Here is a 19040-nt window from a genome sequence, read left to right on the forward strand (position 1 = left end):
ACAGAGACCACACTGAGACCACACTGAGACCACACAGAGACCACACAGAGACCACACTGGGACCACACAGAGACCACACTGGGACCACACTGGGACCACACTGGGACCACACTGAGACCACACTGAGACCACACTGAGACCACACTGAGACCACACTGAGACCACACTGAGACCACACTGAGACCACACTGGGACCACACTGAGACCACACTGGACCACACAGAGACCACACTGGGACCACACTGAGACCACACTGAGACCACACTGAGACCACACTGAGACCACACAGAGACCACACTGGGACCACACTGAGACCACTCTGAGACCACACTGGGACCACACTGGGACCACACAGAGACCACACTGAGACCACACTGAGACCACACTGAGACCACTCTGAGACCACACTGAGACCACACTGAGACCACACTGAGACCACTCTGAGACCACACTGAGACCACACTGAGACCACACTGAGACCACTCTGAGACCACACTGAGACCACACTGAGACCACACTGGGACCACACTGAGACCACTCTGAGACCACACTGAGACCACACTGAGACCACACTGAGACCACACTGGGACCACACTGAGACCACACTGGGACCACACTGAGACCACTCTGAGACCACACTGAGACCACACTGAGACCACACTGGGACCACACTGAGACCACACTGAGACCACACTGAGACCACACTGGGACCACACTGGGACCACACTGAGACCACTCTGAGACCACACTGAGACCACACTGGGACCACACTGGGACCACACTGGACCACACAGAGACCACACTGGGACCACACTGAGACCACTCTGAGACCACTCTGAGACCACACTGAGACCACACTGAGACCACTCTGAGACCACACTGAGACCACACTGAGACCACACTGGGACCACACTGGGACCACACTGGACCACACAGAGACCACACTGGGACCACACTGAGACCACACTGAGACCACACTGAGACCACACTGGGACCACACTGGGACCACACTGGACCACACAGAGACCACACTGGGACCACACTGAGACCACACTGAGACCACACTGAGACCACTCTGAGACCACACTGAGACCACACTGAGACCACTCTGAGACCACACTGGACCACACAGAGACCACACTGGGACCACACTGAGACCACTCTGAGACCACACTGAGACCACACTGAGACCACTCTGAGACCACACTGAGACCACACTGAGACCACTCTGAGACCACACTGAGACCACTCTGAGACCACACTGAGACCACACTGAGACCACACTGAGACCACACTGAGACCACACTGGGACCACACTGGGACCACACTGAGACCACACTGAGACCACTCTGAGACCACTCTGAGACCACACTGGGACCACACTGGGACCACACTGAGACCACACTGGGACCACACTGGGACCACACAGAGACCACACTGAGACCACACTGAGACCACACTGGGACCACACAGGGACCACACTGAGACCACACAGAGACCACACTGAGACCACACAGAGACCACACTGGGACCACACTGAGACCACACTGAGACCACACTGGGACCACACAGAGACCACACTGAGACCACACTGAGACCACACAGAGACCACACAGGGACCACACTGAGACCACACAGAGACCACACTGAGACCACACTGAGACCACACTGAGACCACACAGAGACCACACAGAGACCACACTGGGACCACACTGAGACCACACTGAGACCACTCTGAGACCACACTGAGACCACACTGAGACCACACTGAGACCACACTGAGACCACACTGGGACCACACTGAGACCACACTGGACCACACAGAGACCACACTGGGACCACACTGAGACCACACTGAGACCACACTGAGACCACACAGAGACCACACTGGGACCACACTGAGACCACTCTGAGACCACACTGAGACCACACTGGGACCACACTGGGACCACACTGAGACCACACTGAGACCACACTGAGACCACACTGGGACCACACTGGGACCACACTGAGACCACACTGAGACCACACTGAGACCACTCTGAGACCACACTGAGACCACACTGAGACCACACTGAGACCACACTGAGACCACTCTGAGACCACACTGAGACCACACTGAGACCACACTGAGACCACACTGGGACCACACTGAGACCACTCTGAGACCACACTGAGACCACTCTGAGACCACACTGAGACCACACTGAGACCACTCTGAGACCACACTGAGACCACACTGAGACCACTCTGAGACCACACTGAGACCACACTGAGACCACACTGGGACCACACTGGGACCACACTGGACCACACAGAGACCACACTGGGACCACACTGAGACCACACGGGGACCACACAGAGACCACACTGGGACCACACTGAGACCACTCTGAGACCACACTGAGACCACACTGAGACCACTCTGAGACCACACTGAGACCACACTGAGACCACTCTGAGACCACACTGGACCACACAGAGACCACACTGGGACCACACTGAGACCACTCTGAGACCACACTGAGACCACACTGAGACCACTCTGAGACCACACTGAGACCACACTGAGACCACTCTGAGACCACACTGAGACCACTCTGAGACCACACTGAGACCACACTGAGACCACACTGAGACCACACTGAGACCACACTGGGACCACACTGGGACCACACTGAGACCACACTGAGACCACTCTGAGACCACTCTGAGACCACACTGGGACCACACTGAGACCACACTGAGACCACTCTGAGACCACACTGAGACCACTCTGAGACCACACTGAGACCACACTGAGACCACTCTGAGACCACACTGGGACCACACTGGGACCACACTGAGACCACACTGGGACCACTCTGAGACCACACTGAGACCACACTGGGACCACACTGGGACCACACTGAGACCACTCTGAGACCACACTGAGACCACACTGAGACCACACTGAGACCACACTGGGACCACACTGAGACCACTCTGAGACCACACTGAGACCACACTGAGACCACTCTGAGACCACTCTGAGACCACACTGAGACCACACTGAGACCACACTGAGACCACACTGGGACCACACTGGGACCACACTGAGACCACTCTGAGACCACACTGAGACCACACTGGGACCACACTGGGACCACACTGAGACCACACTGAGACCACACTGGGACCACACTGAGACCACACTGAGACCACACTGGGACCACACTGGGACCACACTGGGACCACACTGAGACCACACTGAGACCACACTGAGACCACACTGGGACCACACTGGGACCACACTGAGACCACACAGGGACCACACTGAGACCACACAGAGACCACACTGGGACCACACTGAGACCACACTGGGACCACACTGAGACCACACTGGGACCACACTGGGACCACACAGAGACCACACTAGGACCACACTGAAACCACACTGAGACCACACTGAGACCACACTGAGACCACACTGGGACCACACAGAGACCACACTAGGACCACACTGAGACCACACTGAGACCACACTGAGACCACACTGGGACCACACTAGGACCACACTGAGACCACACTGAGACCACACTGAGACCACACTGAAACCACACTGAGACCACACTGAGACCACACTGAGACCACACTGAGACCACACAGACACCACACTGGGACCACACTGAGACCACACTGGGACCACACAGAGACCACACTGAGACCACACAGAGACCACACTGAGACCACACTGAGACCACACTGAGACCACACTGAGACCACACTGAGACCACACTGAGACCACACTGAGACCACACTGAGACCACACTGGGACCACACAGAGACCACACTGAGACCACACTGAGACCACACTGAGACCACACTGAGACCACACTGGGACCACACTGGGACCACACTGAGACCAAACAGAGACCACACTGGGACCACACTGAGACCACACTGAGACCACACTGAGACCACACTGAGACCACACTGAGACCACACTGAGACCACACAGAGACCACACTGGGACCACACTGAGACCACACAGAGACCACACTGAGACCACACTGAGACCACACTGGGACCACACTGGGACCACACTGAGACCACACTGAGACCACACTGGGACCACACTGAGACCACACTGGGACCACACTGAGACCACACGGGGACCACACTGGGACCACACTGGGACCACACTGAGACCACACTGAGACCACACAGAGACCACACTGGGACCACACTGGGACCACACTGAGACCACACTGGGACCACACTGGGACCACACTGAGACCACACTGAGACCACACTGAGACCACACTGAGACCACACTGAGACCGCACTGAGACCACACTGAGACCACACTGGGACCGCACTGAGACCGCACTGGGACCACACTGGGACCACACTGGGACCTGCTTCAGACAGGATGAGTGACGCTTGAAGCCGATCAAGAGAAAGATTTTGGTTTTTTCCTGGTAAATAAAGGTTTGAATAAATGAATGAAATGTTTTTTGCTCAAACTCAGGAAAAATATGTGACTTTGATGATTCACTTTTGTCGATCAATAAATATTTCACAAAGACGACTCTGGTTTGTGAAGGTTTATTTATTTATTTACAGTTTATGGTCAGCTCCTCTGATCCCTGACCCTTTCTGTGCACAAACACTCTGAGTTTTAATGTTTAAGTATTGTTTTCCCTGGTCTGTTTCCGCCTCGGACTCCAGTGTTTACTGCTGTTTGGGGGCGTGGCGTTCAGGGACATTCTGGCACTCAGGTGATAATTGTTTTTCACAAAGTGACGAGGCGTTCAGTGCGACTCGGGAAACAGCTCAGCCACTCGGACTCAGAGACGACGGGACGATCGAGAGCCGCAGCCGGAAAACTCTAGAAAAACAAAACAATGTCTCGCCGGCGATTCCAAAAGAAACCCCTGATCGTCTGCCTCAAGACTCTGCTGCTCGGGTACTCCTTCGTCTTCTGGGTGAGTCCCTCTGAGTACCAGGGTTAGATGTCGTCCCAGACTGTAACTGTGGGTCTGCAGATGATGTCCCAGAGTGTGGGTTATGCAGATGATGTCACAGAGTGTGGGTTATTCGTGTCAATTTCGGTGCATCCGTTTCCTCTCAGGCCCCTTTGTCATGTGAGGTACCACAAGGATCAATACTTGGGCCTTTATTGTTTTCCTTGTACATGCTCCCACTTGGTTCCATTCTGAGAAAACATGGCATAACTTTTCACTGTTATGCCGATGACAGTCAGATCTCTCTGCCTTTAAAGGAACAGGCCAGTGTTTTTCCACACTGAGATATGTTCTTACCTGAGCTGTGACGAGTTCTTTAGGACCTGTCTGATCTTCAGTCACGTAAACACAGCGCAGACGGCGTTAGCATTTAGCCTCTCCCTCTCTCCTCTATAGCTCCAAAACAGGTCAAGATAGAAGCTACCAAGCTCTTCCACGTTTTCCCTATTTAAATATGGTTACGTGAAGTGTTCCACTACAAAGTATAATTACACACAATTAAACACTGTGGATTTTCTAAGCGGATAAAAGGGGGGACTATATTGTAAGGCGTAATAATACCAGGAGTAGTTTGGCATCCGCGCAGTAAAGTGAAGATTACTGCGCGGATTTCGAACTACTGAGTGGCCTTAATTGCACCCCTCCTGATCTTGGCTTTTTGTCTGATTTTGTCAAGCCGGTTGTTTCCAATTTGGGCGTAAGAGTCGATCCTGAACTCAAATTTGAGAAACAAATCAACGCAGTCGTTAAGTCCAGTTTTTTCCACTTAAGAAAACTGGCGAAATTGAAGTCCATTTTATCAAGGCAGCATTTTTCAGACTGTAATACCTGCCTTTGTAATGACCAGGTTGGATTACTGTAACGGCCTTTACACTGGTGTGAGCCAGGGGGCGCTCTCGTTCAGAACGCTGCAGCTCGGCTTTAACAGGGACACGGAAACATGAGCAGATCTCAGCGGTTTTAGCTTCGCTCCATCGGCTCCCAGTCAGGTTTAGAGTTGATTTCAAAATTCTTCTCTTTACTTTTAAAAGTGTGAATGGCCCCGCCCCCTCCTGTCTGTCTGACCCCGCCCCCTCCTGTCTGACCTGATTCAGCCTCAGCCCCCCCTCGTGCTCTCAGGTCACGCCCCCCCTCGTGCTCTCAGGTCACGCCCCCCCTCGTGCTCTCAGGTCACGCCCCCCCTCGTGCTCTCAGGTCACGCCCCCTCTCGTGCTCGTATGCAGATGACGTCCCAGAGTGTGGGTTATGCAGATGACGTCCCTCGGGTGTGAGCTCCATGAGGCTCTTCACACGGAGGCGCCGGCTCATGTGACGGCTGAGTCATGATGACGTTCTCCTAAAAGTTTACTTTAGTTTATTTTCTGAATCTCTTAAATATGCCAGATTACAGCAGGGATGCTAGTTTCATCTGCCGTCCCTTTATTTAAAGGACAGTATAATATTCACACTGAGCTTTACTGTTACATCACAACAACACCAGGCTAGTGTTTATGTAAACTTTCAGAATCACTCTCGATATACTGTGTTTCTCACAACTTTAGAACAAACTGGTACAATGTAAGTGTTGCCACATTATCCACAGATTTAAATGGTTATAGAAACATCAGGTCTGGTCAAAGTATGGACTCAGTCGCTGAACACTGCATTGTTCATTCACTCCATAATTGGTGATGGTAAGATACTATTGCAGCCACAGCAGCCCTGGGGTAGACTGACGGCCCCTCCCACCACCAGCCACTCACTCTCTCACTACATTGACCCACAAACTGTGCCCTCCCCGTCAATGCCACTTCCTTCATATTTCATGTTTTTCCAGCTTATTGAGAAGGAATGATTTATTGTATCAAAGGATTTAAGATCGATAAAGATTCACTGTTTATTTATTCTGATCTGCTGCCACAGAAGCTTCGTTTCTGATCTGAAACCAAAGCTGATGTTTGGTGTCTCCCTCTGCTGTTATAAACCTGTAATAACGTCTCTTATCCACAGGTTTCCGGCCTCGTGCTGCTCTCTGTCTCCCTCTGCTGTTATAAACCTGTAATAACGTCTCTTATCCACAGGTTTCCGGCCTCGTGCTGCTCTCTGTCTCCCTCTGCTGTTATAAACCTGTAATAACGTCTCTTATTCACAGGTTTCTGGCCTCGTGCTGCTCTCTGTCTCCCTCTGCTGTTATAAACCTGTAATAACGTCTCTTATTCACAGGTTTCCGGCCTCGTGCTGCTCTCTGTCTCCCTCTGCTGTTATAAACCTGTAATAACGTCTCTTATTCACAGGTTTCTGGCCTCGTGCTGCTCTCTGTCTCCCTCTGCTGTTATAAACGTGTAATAACGTCTCTTATTCACAGGTTTCCGGCCTCGTGCTGCTCTCTGTCTCCCTCTGCTGTTATAAACCTGTAATAACGTCTCTTATTCACAGGTTTCTGGCCTCGTGCTGCTCTCTGTCTCCCTCTGCTGTTATAAACCTGTAATAACGTCTCTTATCCACAGGTTTCAGGCCTCGTGCTGCTCTCTGTCTCCCTCTGCTGTTATAAACCTGTAATAACGTCTCTTCTTCACAGGTTTCGGGCCTCGTGCTGCTCTCTGTCTCCCTCTGCTGTTATAAACCTGTAATAACGTCTCTTATTCACAGGTTTCCGGCCTCGTGCTGCTCTCTGTCTCCCTCTGCTGTTATAAACCTGTAGTAACGTCTCTTCTTCACAGGTTTCAGGCCTCGTGCTGCTCTCTGTCTCCCTCTGCTGTTATAAACCTGTAATAACGTCTCTTATTCACAGGTTTCTGGCCTCGTGCTGCTCTCTGTCTCCCTCTGCTGTTATAAACCTGTAATAACGTCTCTTATTCACAGGTTTCTGGCCTCGTGCTGCTCTCTGTCTCCCTCTGCTGTTATAAACCTGTAAAAACGTCTCTTATTCACAGGTTTCTGGCCTCGTGCTGCTCTCTGTCTCCCTCTGCTGTTATAAACCTGTAATAACGTCTCTTATTCACAGGTTTCTGGCCTCGTGCTGCTCTCTGTCTCCCTCTGCTGTTATAAACCTGTAATAACGTCTCTTATTCACAGGTTTCTGGCCTCGTGCTGCTCTCTGTCTCCCTCTGCTGTTATAAACCTGTAATAACGTCTCTTATTCACAGGTTTCCGGCCTCGTGCTGCTCTCTGTCTCCCTCTGCTGTTATAAACCTGTAATAACGTCTCTTATTCACAGGTTTCCGGCCTCGTGCTGCTCTCTGTCTCCCTCTGCTGTTATAAACCTGTAATAACGTCTCTTATTCACAGGTTTCTGGCCTCGTGCTGCTCTCTGTCTCCCTCTGCTGTTATAAACCTGTAATAACGTCTCTTATTCACAGGTTTCTGGCCTCGTGCTGCTCTCTGTCTCCCTCTGCTGTTATAAACCTGTAATAACGTCTCTTCTTCACAGGTTTCCGGCCTCGTGCTGCTCTCTGTCTCCCTCTGCTGTTATAAACCTGTAATAACGTCTCTTATTCACAGGTTTCTGGCCTCGTGCTGCTCTCTGTCTCCCTCTGCTGTTATAAACCTGTAATAACGTCTCTTATTCACAGGTTTCAGGCCTCGTGCTGCTCTCTGTCTCCCTCTGCTGTTATAAACCTGTAATAACGTCTCTTATTCACAGGTTTCTGGCCTCGTGCTGCTCTCTGTCGGCCTCTGCTGTTATAAACGTGTAATAACGTCTCTTATTCACAGGTTTCTGGCCTTGTGCTGCTCTCTGTCTCCCTCTGCTGTTATAAACGTGTAATAACGTCTCTTATTCACAGGTTTCAGGCCTCGTGCTGCTCTCTGTCTCCCTCTGCTGTTATAAACCTGTAATAACGTCTCTTCTTCACAGGTTTCAGGCCTCGTGCTGCTCTCTGTCTCCCTCTGCTGTTATAAACGTGTAATAACGTCTCTTATTCACATGTTTCTGGCCTCGTGCTGCTCTCTGTCTCCCTCTGCTGTTATAAACGTGTAATAACGTCTCTTCTTCACAGGTTTCCGGCCTCGTGCTGCTCTCTGTCTCCCTCTGCTGTTATAAACCTGTAATAACGTCTCTTATTCACAGGTTTCTGGCCTCGTGCTGCTCTCTGTCTCCCTCTGCTGTTATAAACCTGTAATAACGTCTCTTCTTCACAGGTTTCCGGCCTCGTGCTGCTCTCTGTCTCCCTCTGCTGTTATAAACCTGTAATAACGTCTCTTATTCACAGGTTTCAGGCCTCGTGCTGCTCTCTGTCGGCCTCTGCTGTTATAAACCTGTAATAACGTCTCTTCTTCACAGGTTTCAGGCCTCGTGCTGCTCTCTGTCTCCCTCTGCTGTTATAAACCTGTAATAACGTCTCTTATTCACAGGTTTCAGGCCTCGTGCTGCTCTCTGTCGGCCTCTGCTGTTATAAACCTGTAATAACGTCTCTTCTTCACAGGTTTCAGGCCTCGTCCTGCTCTCTGTCTCCCTCTGCTGTTATAAACCTGTAATAACGTCTCTTCTTCACAGGTTTCTGGCCTCATGCTGCTCTCTGTCTCCCTCTGCTGTTATAAACCTGTAATAACGTCTCTTATTCACAGGTTTCAGGCCTCGTCCTGCTCTCTGTCTCCCTCTGCTGTTATAAACCTGTAATAACGTCTCTTATTCACAGGTTTCTGGCCTCGTGCTGCTCTCTGTCTCCCTCTGCTGTTATAAACCTGTAATAACGTCTCTTATTCACAGGTTTCTGGCCTCGTGCTGCTCTCTGTCTCCCTCTGCTGTTATAAACCTGTAATAACGTCTCTTATTCACAGGTTTCTGGCCTCGTGCTGCTCTCTGTCTCCCTCTGCTGTTATAAACCTGTAATAATGTCTCTTATTCACAGGTTTCCGGCCTCGTGCTGCTCTCTGTCTCCCTCTGCTGTTATAAACCTGTAATAACGTCTCTTCTTCACAGGTTTCTGGCCTCGTGCTGCTCTCTGTCTCCCTCTGCTGTTATAAACCTGTAATAACGTCTCTTCTTCACAGGTTTCTGGCCTCGTGCTGCTCTCTGTCTCCCTCTGCTGTTATAAACCTGTAATAACGTCTCTTCTTCACAGGTTTCTGGCCTCGTGCTGCTCTCTGTCTCCCTCTGCTGTTATAAACCTGTAATAACGTCTCTTATTCACAGGTTTCAGGCCTCGTGCTGCTCTCTGTCTCCCTCTGCTGTTATAAACGTGTAATAACGTCTCTTATTCACAGGTTTCCGGCCTCGTGCTGCTCTCTGTCTCCCTCTGCTGTTATAAACCTGTAATAACGTCTCTTATTCACAGGTTTCAGGCCTCGTGCTGCTCTCTGTCTCCCTCTGCTGTTATAAACCTGTAATAACGTCTCTTATTCACAGGTTTCAGGCCTCGTGCTGCTCTCTGTCTCCCTCTGCTGTTATAAACCTGTAATAACGTCTCTTATTCACAGGTTTCAGGCCTCGTGCTGCTCTCTGTCTCCCTCTGCTGTTATAAACCTGTAATAACGTCTCTTATTCACAGGTTTCCGGCCTCGTGCTGCTCTCTGTCTCCCTCTGCTGTTATAAACGTGTAATAACGTCTCTTATTCACAGGTTTCTGGCCTCGTGCTGCTCTCTGTCTCCCTCTGCTGTTATAAACCTGTAATAACGTCTCTTATTCACAGGTTTCAGGCCTCGTGCTGCTCTCTGTCTCCCTCTGCTGTTATAAACCTGTAATAACGTCTCTTATTCACAGGTTTCTGGCCTCGTGCTGCTCTCGGTCTCCCTCTGCTGTTATAAACCTGTAATAACGTCTCTTATCCACAGGTTTCCGGCCTCGTGCTGCTCTCTGTCTCCCTCTGCTGTTATAAACCTGTAATAACGTCTCTTCTTCACAGGTTTCCGGCCTCGTGCTGCTCTCTGTCGGCCTCTGCTGTTATAAACGTGTAATAACGTCTCTTATTCACAGGTTTCTGGCCTCGTGCTGCTCTCTGTCTCCCTCTGCTGTTATAAACGTGTAATAACGTCTCTTATTCACAGGTTTCTGGCCTCGTGCTGCTCTCTGTCTCCCTCTGCTGTTATAAACGTGTAATAACGTCTCTTATTCACAGGTTTCTGGCCTCGTGCTGCTCTCTGTCTCCCTCTGCTGTTATAAACGTGTAATAACGTCTCTTATTCACAGGTTTCCGGCCTCGTGCTGCTCTCTGTCTCCCTCTGCTGTTATAAACGTGTAATAACGTCTCTTATTCACAGGTTTCAGGCCTCGTGCTGCTCTCTGTCTCCCTCTGCTGTTATAAACGTGTAATAACGTCTCTTCTTCACAGGTTTCAGGCCTCGTGCTGCTCTCTGTCTCCCTCTGCTGTTATAAACCTGTAATAACGTCTCTTCTTCACAGGTTTCAGGCCTCGTGCTGCTCTCTGTCTCCCTCTGCTGTTATAACCTGTAGTAACGTCTCTTATTCACAGGTTTCTGGCCTCGTGCTGCTCTCTGTCTCCCTCTGCTGTTATAAACCTGTAATAACGTCTCTTATTCACAGGTTTCCGGCCTCGTGCTGCTCTCTGTCTCCCTCTGCTGTTATAAACCTGTAATAACGTCTCTTATTCACAGGTTTCTGGCCTCGTGCTGCTCTCTGTCTCCCTCTGCTGTTATAAACCTGTAATAACGTCTCTTATTCACAGGTTTCTGGCCTCGTGCTGCTCTCTGTCTCCCTCTGCTGTTATAAACCTGTAATAACGTCTCTTATTCACAGGTTTCTGGCCTCGTGCTGCTCTCTGTCTCCCTCTGCTGTTTTAAACCTGTAATAACGTCTCTTATTCACAGGTTTCAGGCCTCGTGCTGCTCTCTGTCTCCCTCTGCTGTTATAAACCTGTAATAACGTCTCTTATTCACAGGTTTCTGGCCTCGTGCTGCTCTCTGTCGGCCTCTGGTGGATGCTGATGCTCGGTCCGTACTCCGTGCTCATCTCCAGAGCGCCCTCTGCTGTCCCCTTCGTGTTGTCAGGGACCGGGGCCGGGATCGTCGTGCTGTCGCTGTTCGGCTGCTGGGCCACCTGCAGGGGGCGCTGCTGGATGCTGCGTACGGTCAGTCTTCTGTCCACCTCACGGCTGCTGCACATTCACTCATTTCTTTTGTCTTGAAGGGGAGGTGTTCTGCAAAATGAAGCTTTCCATCATGTTACTCTGTCACTCCCTCATTAAAAACATGGCTGAAGTGTTGCCTTGGCACATTCACGTATTAATCTGTAAAAACTCTGATGGCGGCCATTTTGAGTAATTTGTAAAAACTCTGACGGCGGCCATTTTGAGTAATTTGTAAAAACTCTGATGGCGGCCATTTTGAATAATCTGTAGAAAATCTGACGGCAGCCATTTTGAGTAATCTGTAAAAACTCTGATGGCGGCCATTTTGAATAATCTGTAAAAACTCTGATGGCGGCCATTTTGAGTAATCTGTATAAACTCTGACGGCGGCCATTTTGAGTAATCTGTAAAAACTCTGATGGCAGCCATTTTGAGTCATCTGTAAAAACTCTGATGGCGGCCATTTTAGGGATAGGTTTGCCTGAGTCCTCCTAGGAACGCCCCCACCTCCTGGAGACGCCTCCGAGCTTTGGTCACCAGCCGAGTAACCAACCACTGCTCCTCAGCAGAACCCCCTCCCCACTGATGCCACAGACAGCGTGTGGAGGGGGCGTGTCTAAAGGCTCAGAGGTTCTTAAAGAGACAGAGGCCTATTTCAAGACATTCACTACAGCCATTTTGAGAGAGACATTTTATACAAGGCAGTTATTCTAATTTACTGCATTTACAGACCAACAGAAGGTTTGTCATCATTGTAGTGAGATATAGACTGGTGCTGTGGGACTGACAAAAGCAGAACACCCCCTCTTTAAAGCAGAACACCCCCTCTTTAAAGCAGAACACCCCCTCTTTAAAGCAGAACACCCCCTCTTTAAAGCAGAACACCCCCTCTTTAAAGCAGAACACCCCCTCTTTAAAGCAGAACACCCCCTCTTTAAAGCAGAACACCCCCTCTTTAAAGCAGAACACCCCCTCTTTAAAGCAGAACACCCCCTCTTTAAAGCAGAACACCCCCTCTTTAAAGCAGAACACCCCCTCTTTAAAGCAGAACACCCCCTCTTTAAAGCAGAACACGCCCTCTTTAAAGCAGAACACCCCCTCTTTAAAGCAGAACACCCCCTCTTCAAAGCAGAACACCCCCTCTTCAAAGCAGAACACCCCCCCTTTAAAGCAGAACACCCCCTCTTTGCATGATGTGTGGTGAAACCATGAGCTGCTCTCGTCTCCAGGGTGCGATTGTTCAGAATAATCCATCATTGCTACGACCACAGTTTATGGTAGAGAATCTCAGGCTCCAGAGGCGAGAAACGTGCAGGGACAGTCCTGTAAATACAGACTCAGGGAGATCCTCTCTGCAGCGAGAGGAGGCTCACTCTGACACTGTTCCTAAATATCAGACTCTGCCTGATGTCGTAGCTCATCTTTGATCACTTCTGTTCGAAATCTTTGTAACTTTCTCACTGTACGACCAACAATTTTCCCCACGACGAGTCAGCGTTAGTGGAAGACGGACAAAATCATCATCCCAGCATTAAAGGAACAGGCCAGCGTTTTTCCATACTGAGATATGTTCTTACCTGAGCTGTGACGAGTTCTTTAGGACCTGTCTGATCTTCAGTCACGTAAACACAGCACAGACGGCGTTAGCATTTAGCCTCTCCCTCTCTATAGCGTTAGCATTTAGCCTCTCCCTCTCTCCTCTATAGCTCCAAAACAGGTCAAGATAGCAGCTACCAAGCTCTTCCACGCATCCGCACAGTAAAGTGAAGATTACTGCGCTAATGTCGAACTACTCCTGGTATTATTACGCCTTACAATATAGTCCCCCCTTTTATCCACTTAGAAAATCCACATTGTTTAATTGTGTGTAATTATACTTTGTAGTGGAACACTTCACGTAACCATATTTAAATAGGGGAAACGTGGAAGAGCTTGGTAGCTTCTATCTTGACCTGTTTTGGAGCTATAGAGGAGAGAGGGAGAGGCTAAATGCTAACGCCGTCTGTGCTGTGTTTACGTGACTGAAGATCAGACAGGTCCTAAAGAACTCGTCACAGCTCAGGTAAGAACATATCTCAGTGTGGAAAAACACCGGCCTGTTCCTTTAACCTGCTATAGCTGTTAGCATTATTATTATTTTGACCGATCCAGGTGTTTCCACAAATCAGAATTAGATCTGATTATTCTCATAATGTTGTTTTATCTGCTCGCTGTAGTCATAGCAACCACGTCCAGACATAGGATTGTTCTGTTTGTTTTTCCCTGTGACCCTGTGACCCCCCTGTGACCCCCCCGTGACCCCCTGTGACCCCCCGTGACCCCCTGTGACCCCCCGTGACCCCCTGTGACCCCCCCGTGACCCCCCGTGACCCCCCTGTGACCCCCGTGTGACCCCCTGTGACCCCCCCGTGACCCCCTGTGACCCCCCCGTGACCCCCTGTGACCCCCCTGTAACCCCCCCGTGACCCCCCGTGACCCCCTGTGACCCCCCCGTGACCCCCCGTGACCCCCCTGTGACCAAGCCCCGGGTTTCCAATATGGCCGCCTGTTGATTTCAATGGCCTGTGCTCATTGGCGCAACGAGCCAGAAAAAATTCTTACTTCCGCGTTAGTTCCGTGTTCATTGGGCCCAGCGAAAATTTTAACGGCTATTATATGCTTGTATAATTTATACTATTAATTGTTATGGCCATATTAGTGGTCTTTTATCATTTCAAATAAAAAACACAAAGAAACCTGGATGTTTATTGCCCATGCCCATGATTCTCAGCGCGACGAGAGCGAGCGCCGCAGCTCGGCAGCAGAGCGCAGCTCCACCGTATGCTGAGCAGGTCAACGTCGCTCAGCCTAGTTTTTGATGTAATATAATATCTGCTTTTCACTTTTGGAACTGTTTTCCAACGTTTAATTAAAGGTTAATTATACTTCTACAATTGACCACATGTCAAGTAAATTGTATATTCTCAGCGCGACTAGAGCGAGCGGAGAATCAGCCTTGAGTTGAACAGCAGACCCAGCTCGCAAAGTGGCCTACAGCCCAACGCGTATTTAAAGATCTGCACCGTTTTCCCCATGTTTAAAAGACACATTCAACTTTTATTTTTCACCATTATGACAAAGTCAAAGTCAGTTTATACCTTTGTAAGTTTTAAATAACCGCAATTTTGTACAACGCAGCATTTGATCCATTTAACTTGTGACATGAACATAAACATGAAATGAAGGAGACCCACTTTCAGACGTAGAACGCAAATGTTTAATATAATAGATCCATGGTAAATGTCCTGTACAACACAATTACAGTTTTACCTTATTCAAAGTAATATTTTCAGTACATTTGACCTTTTCTGTGTCTTGTTTGGCATATTGACTTTTCTTTTACACACCATCATTAAAAATATCAAGTATTTGTTGCTATAATGCTTCCTTATAGGAGCTGAATTTGCATGGACACACTGAAATGTTATCTAGTATTTTATGTCATGTAACATGTAATCAAAGTGTGTATATGTAGAAATGTGCATTTTTATGGATGGAACATGAGAACAAGAATCATTGCAATTTGTATATTCATAATTATCAACAATGGCAAAGTGATTAAGACCATCCTCTAATTATTAGGCTGGCAAGATCTATTATAATACATTACATTGCATTTCACAACATTTGCAGTTTAGCAATATATCACAAGTAAATCAGCAGTAGAAAAGAGTAGAACATTGTACAGTTGTGAGTAGTGTTATTTTAAATAATTTTACTGTAGCAGAATTGCAAAATTAGTTAAAAAAAAAACATTCTAGTAAAATAAATCACCATCAACATTTATGTCAATTGTCTATGGCATTGTCACAGAAACTAATAGATGTAATTGAAATGCAATGAAGCTTTTTATGTACAACATACACTAAATTAATGATCTTGCAAAAAAGAAAACTGCCGCAATATATTTGCAGAATAGGCCGAGAACACTATACACTAAAAACAATCACTGGGTTTTGCCCAAATTGTACATTTTATTGATTTACACCCGATGGCAGCAGTTAAAAAAATAAACGGTAATCCTCTGCACTCTGAAGAACACGTGGTATTAGCTTCATTTCCAGAAGTGCCCATAATATCTACCATGACAAAGTGAAAAAGAATAATCTACTGAGCTACAAACTCAGCCCAGACCACCTTAAGTTCTTTTCTCCGCTGTCAGAGTAGATTCAACGACAATCCCAGACTGGAACAGGTCTCCTTCTGGACAATACAAACATCTCAGGTATAACACATGCCTTCTCACATAAAGCTTTAACGGTCTGAGCATGACTCTTCCAACAAGAAACCAAGGAGTAACTGCCCCGTGAGGAGGAGATGGGTGACCGGACACAGCCATCAGCAGCATCTGCTCAATATAGGAAGAATTACTGAGCAGCAACTTTATTACAGTTTTATTTGTGACTATGAAACACATAACAAACTAACTGAAGTAGTAAGAGCTAATCACCAGTTAGTAAAGAAGTTCATACAAAGCCGCACCTTCCATATCCGTAGTGGACACAGATCCTGCAGCAGATCCTGCAGCAGAACAGCCTCAGTGAAGAAAGAAAAACATATTGTCATCCTTATTATACCAGAGTTCACATTTCTGGATCACAAGACCAGAATGAGAATTATACAGATCTCTACTGTGCAATTATAAGTCTGTTACGTGTAATACAATCACCAGTCTTGTTACATTAGTGAACAAGTATGATAGCATGTTTGTTTTGTAATTTTAACATTACTGTTGTCTCTGTTTTCTGACCTTCATTTTTGTCTTGCTTTGCTAAAACAATGCATAGAAAGACATGCAGTGACCAAGGGTTAACACCACTTTTTATTTTCGTCTTGAACAGCTCAACATGTTGCTTTTTGTTCATTTTAATGCACTTAGCATTGGTTTGAGAGACAAAGTCAATTATTAGTTATTAGACAAACTTGATTAAAAATGTCACGTCATTATATATTATTCAATGAACCAAAAACTAACAATTTCCAACTCCTGGAACTAATCTTAGCCAGTCAGATATTGTTCAGATCGAAATGTGACGGCAAAATAGCAGGGAAGCGTCCGACGTCATAGACACTATGAAAACTAACCTTATTTTGCTCTCGAGACGTTTGTCCAAATAACAAACTTCTCACTATGTATTAGGCCTTGTCACTATTGTAATTCGATGCACATACAGAATATTTTGATGATTAAATGGGATCGGGGTACTGTCATCTTTTAGAATAGCATTGTTCCGTTTGTTTAAAAAATGTAGTCTTAGTAGTTTCTGTTTGCTATTTTCATAAAGCTACATTCTATAACTAACTGTGGTGTATGCTAACGTTTACAATACAGAATACATTCTGTGTGATACAAACTTACTTGCAAAGTTAGTTTTGCGTCCTCTTTTCTCTCGGTTCCCCATGCTGGTCTTCATGCTGCTGCTGCTGTTGTTTTTCCTCCGAGCCCACATGTGCTCGTACACGGACATCGAGGGCGCGCTCTGCACGTGCCCGGCTGCGCTGCCGGCACCACGTGCACGTTCTGACCAATCAACGCGGCGGAATGCTAGAGCGTGGCTAGAGCGGAGCTCGGCTAAGTCCTTACAAATGTATTTTTTAGACGATACGTAAATTTCGAAGGGGAAAAAAGTACATGATGTTAATGTAGATGATAATCGACACTAAATCCGACCTTTGTGGAAGTTGTAGGCGTCCTGTCAGCTGAATACGGACAGTTTTTTTTCGCATGGCTGCTCTATGGCAAAAATCCTTTCTGGGCCCAATGTGAATTTGCTGCTGCAGTACCATCGAGTGGCCGTCCGCCGACCGGCGCGCGGGCAAGGGGGGAGTGTCTTATCCAGTTATTATTATAGATCCATGCCTGTGACCCCCGTGTGACCCCCCGTGACCCCCCGTGACCCCCCTGTAACCCCCCCGTGACCCCCCGTGACCCCCTGTGACCCCCCCGTGACCCCCCGTGACCCCCCTGTGACCCCCGTGTGACCCCCTGTGACCCTGTGTGACCTCCTGTGACCCCCCTGTAACCCCCTGTGACCCCCTGTGACCCCCTGTGACCCCCCTCTGACCCCCCTGTGACCCTGTGTGACCCCCCCGTGACCCCCCGTGACCCCCCGTGACCCCCCTGTAACCCCCCCGTGACCCCCCGTGACCCCCTGTGACCCCCCCGTGACCCCCCGTGACCCCCCTGTGACCCCCGTGTGACCCCCTGTGACCCTGTGTGACCTCCTGTGACCCCCCTGTAACCCCCTGTGACCCCCTGTGACCCCCTGTGACCCCCCTCTGACCCCCCTGTGACCCTGTGTGACCCCCCTGTGACCCCCTGTGACCCCCTGTGACCCCCCTCTGACCCCCCTGTGACCCTGTGTGACCCCCCTGTGACCCCCTGTGACCCCCCTTGACCCCCCTTGACCCCCCTGTGACCTCTGACCTCAGTACGCAGTGCTGTTGGCGCTGGTGTTTCTGACTGAACTCATCGCTGGGATCTCAGGCTTCATCTTCAGACACGAGGTTCGTCTGCATTATCATTATCATTAGTATTTGTAGTATTTGTAGTATTTGTACGAGTATTCATAGTGAAGTATTTTGTTTTCATAGTGAAGTATTTTGTTGATGTTGTTTTTCAGATCAAAGGCAGTTTTTTTAACTCTTTCTCTGAAGCCGTTCAAAAATACAACGCTCTGGACGAACGCAGCCTCGCCGTCGACGACCTGCAGAGGAAGGTACTACCAATACTACTGCAGATACTTCTACTACTACTACAGCTCATACCTGTGTACTACTGTACTTGTACTTCATACCTGTGTACTCTTGTACTTGTACTTCATACCTGTGTACCTTTGTACTTGTACTTCATGCCTGTGTACTTGTACTTCACACCTGTGTACTTGTACTTCACGCCTGTGTACTTGTACTTCATGCCTGTGTACTCCTGTACTTGTACTTCATGCCTGTGTACTTGTACTTCACGCCTGTGTACTTGTACTTCAT

General features: G+C 48.6%; 1 protein-coding gene across 1 annotated transcript in view; it reads left to right on the forward strand.

Moving 5' to 3' along the window:
* Window positions 1–4868: 4868 nt before the first annotated feature.
* LOC306982585 (tetraspanin-7-like) overlaps window positions 4869–19040 on the forward strand; it is a 19091-nt gene continuing 4919 nt past the window's right edge. The window contains exons 1-4 of the mRNA XM_079583050.1: window positions 4869–4970; window positions 11826–12014; window positions 18486–18560; window positions 18677–18772. Coding sequence (XP_079439176.1) covers window positions 4890–4970; window positions 11826–12014; window positions 18486–18560; window positions 18677–18772 — 441 coding nt within the window. The 5' untranslated portion in view covers window positions 4869–4889. The remainder of the gene's footprint in view (window positions 4971–11825; window positions 12015–18485; window positions 18561–18676; window positions 18773–19040) is intronic.

The sequence above is a fragment of the Gobius niger genome, assembly GCF_951799975.1.
Source record: "Gobius niger genome assembly, contig: SCAFFOLD_74, whole genome shotgun sequence".
Lineage (NCBI taxonomy): Eukaryota > Metazoa > Chordata > Actinopteri > Gobiiformes > Gobiidae > Gobius > Gobius niger.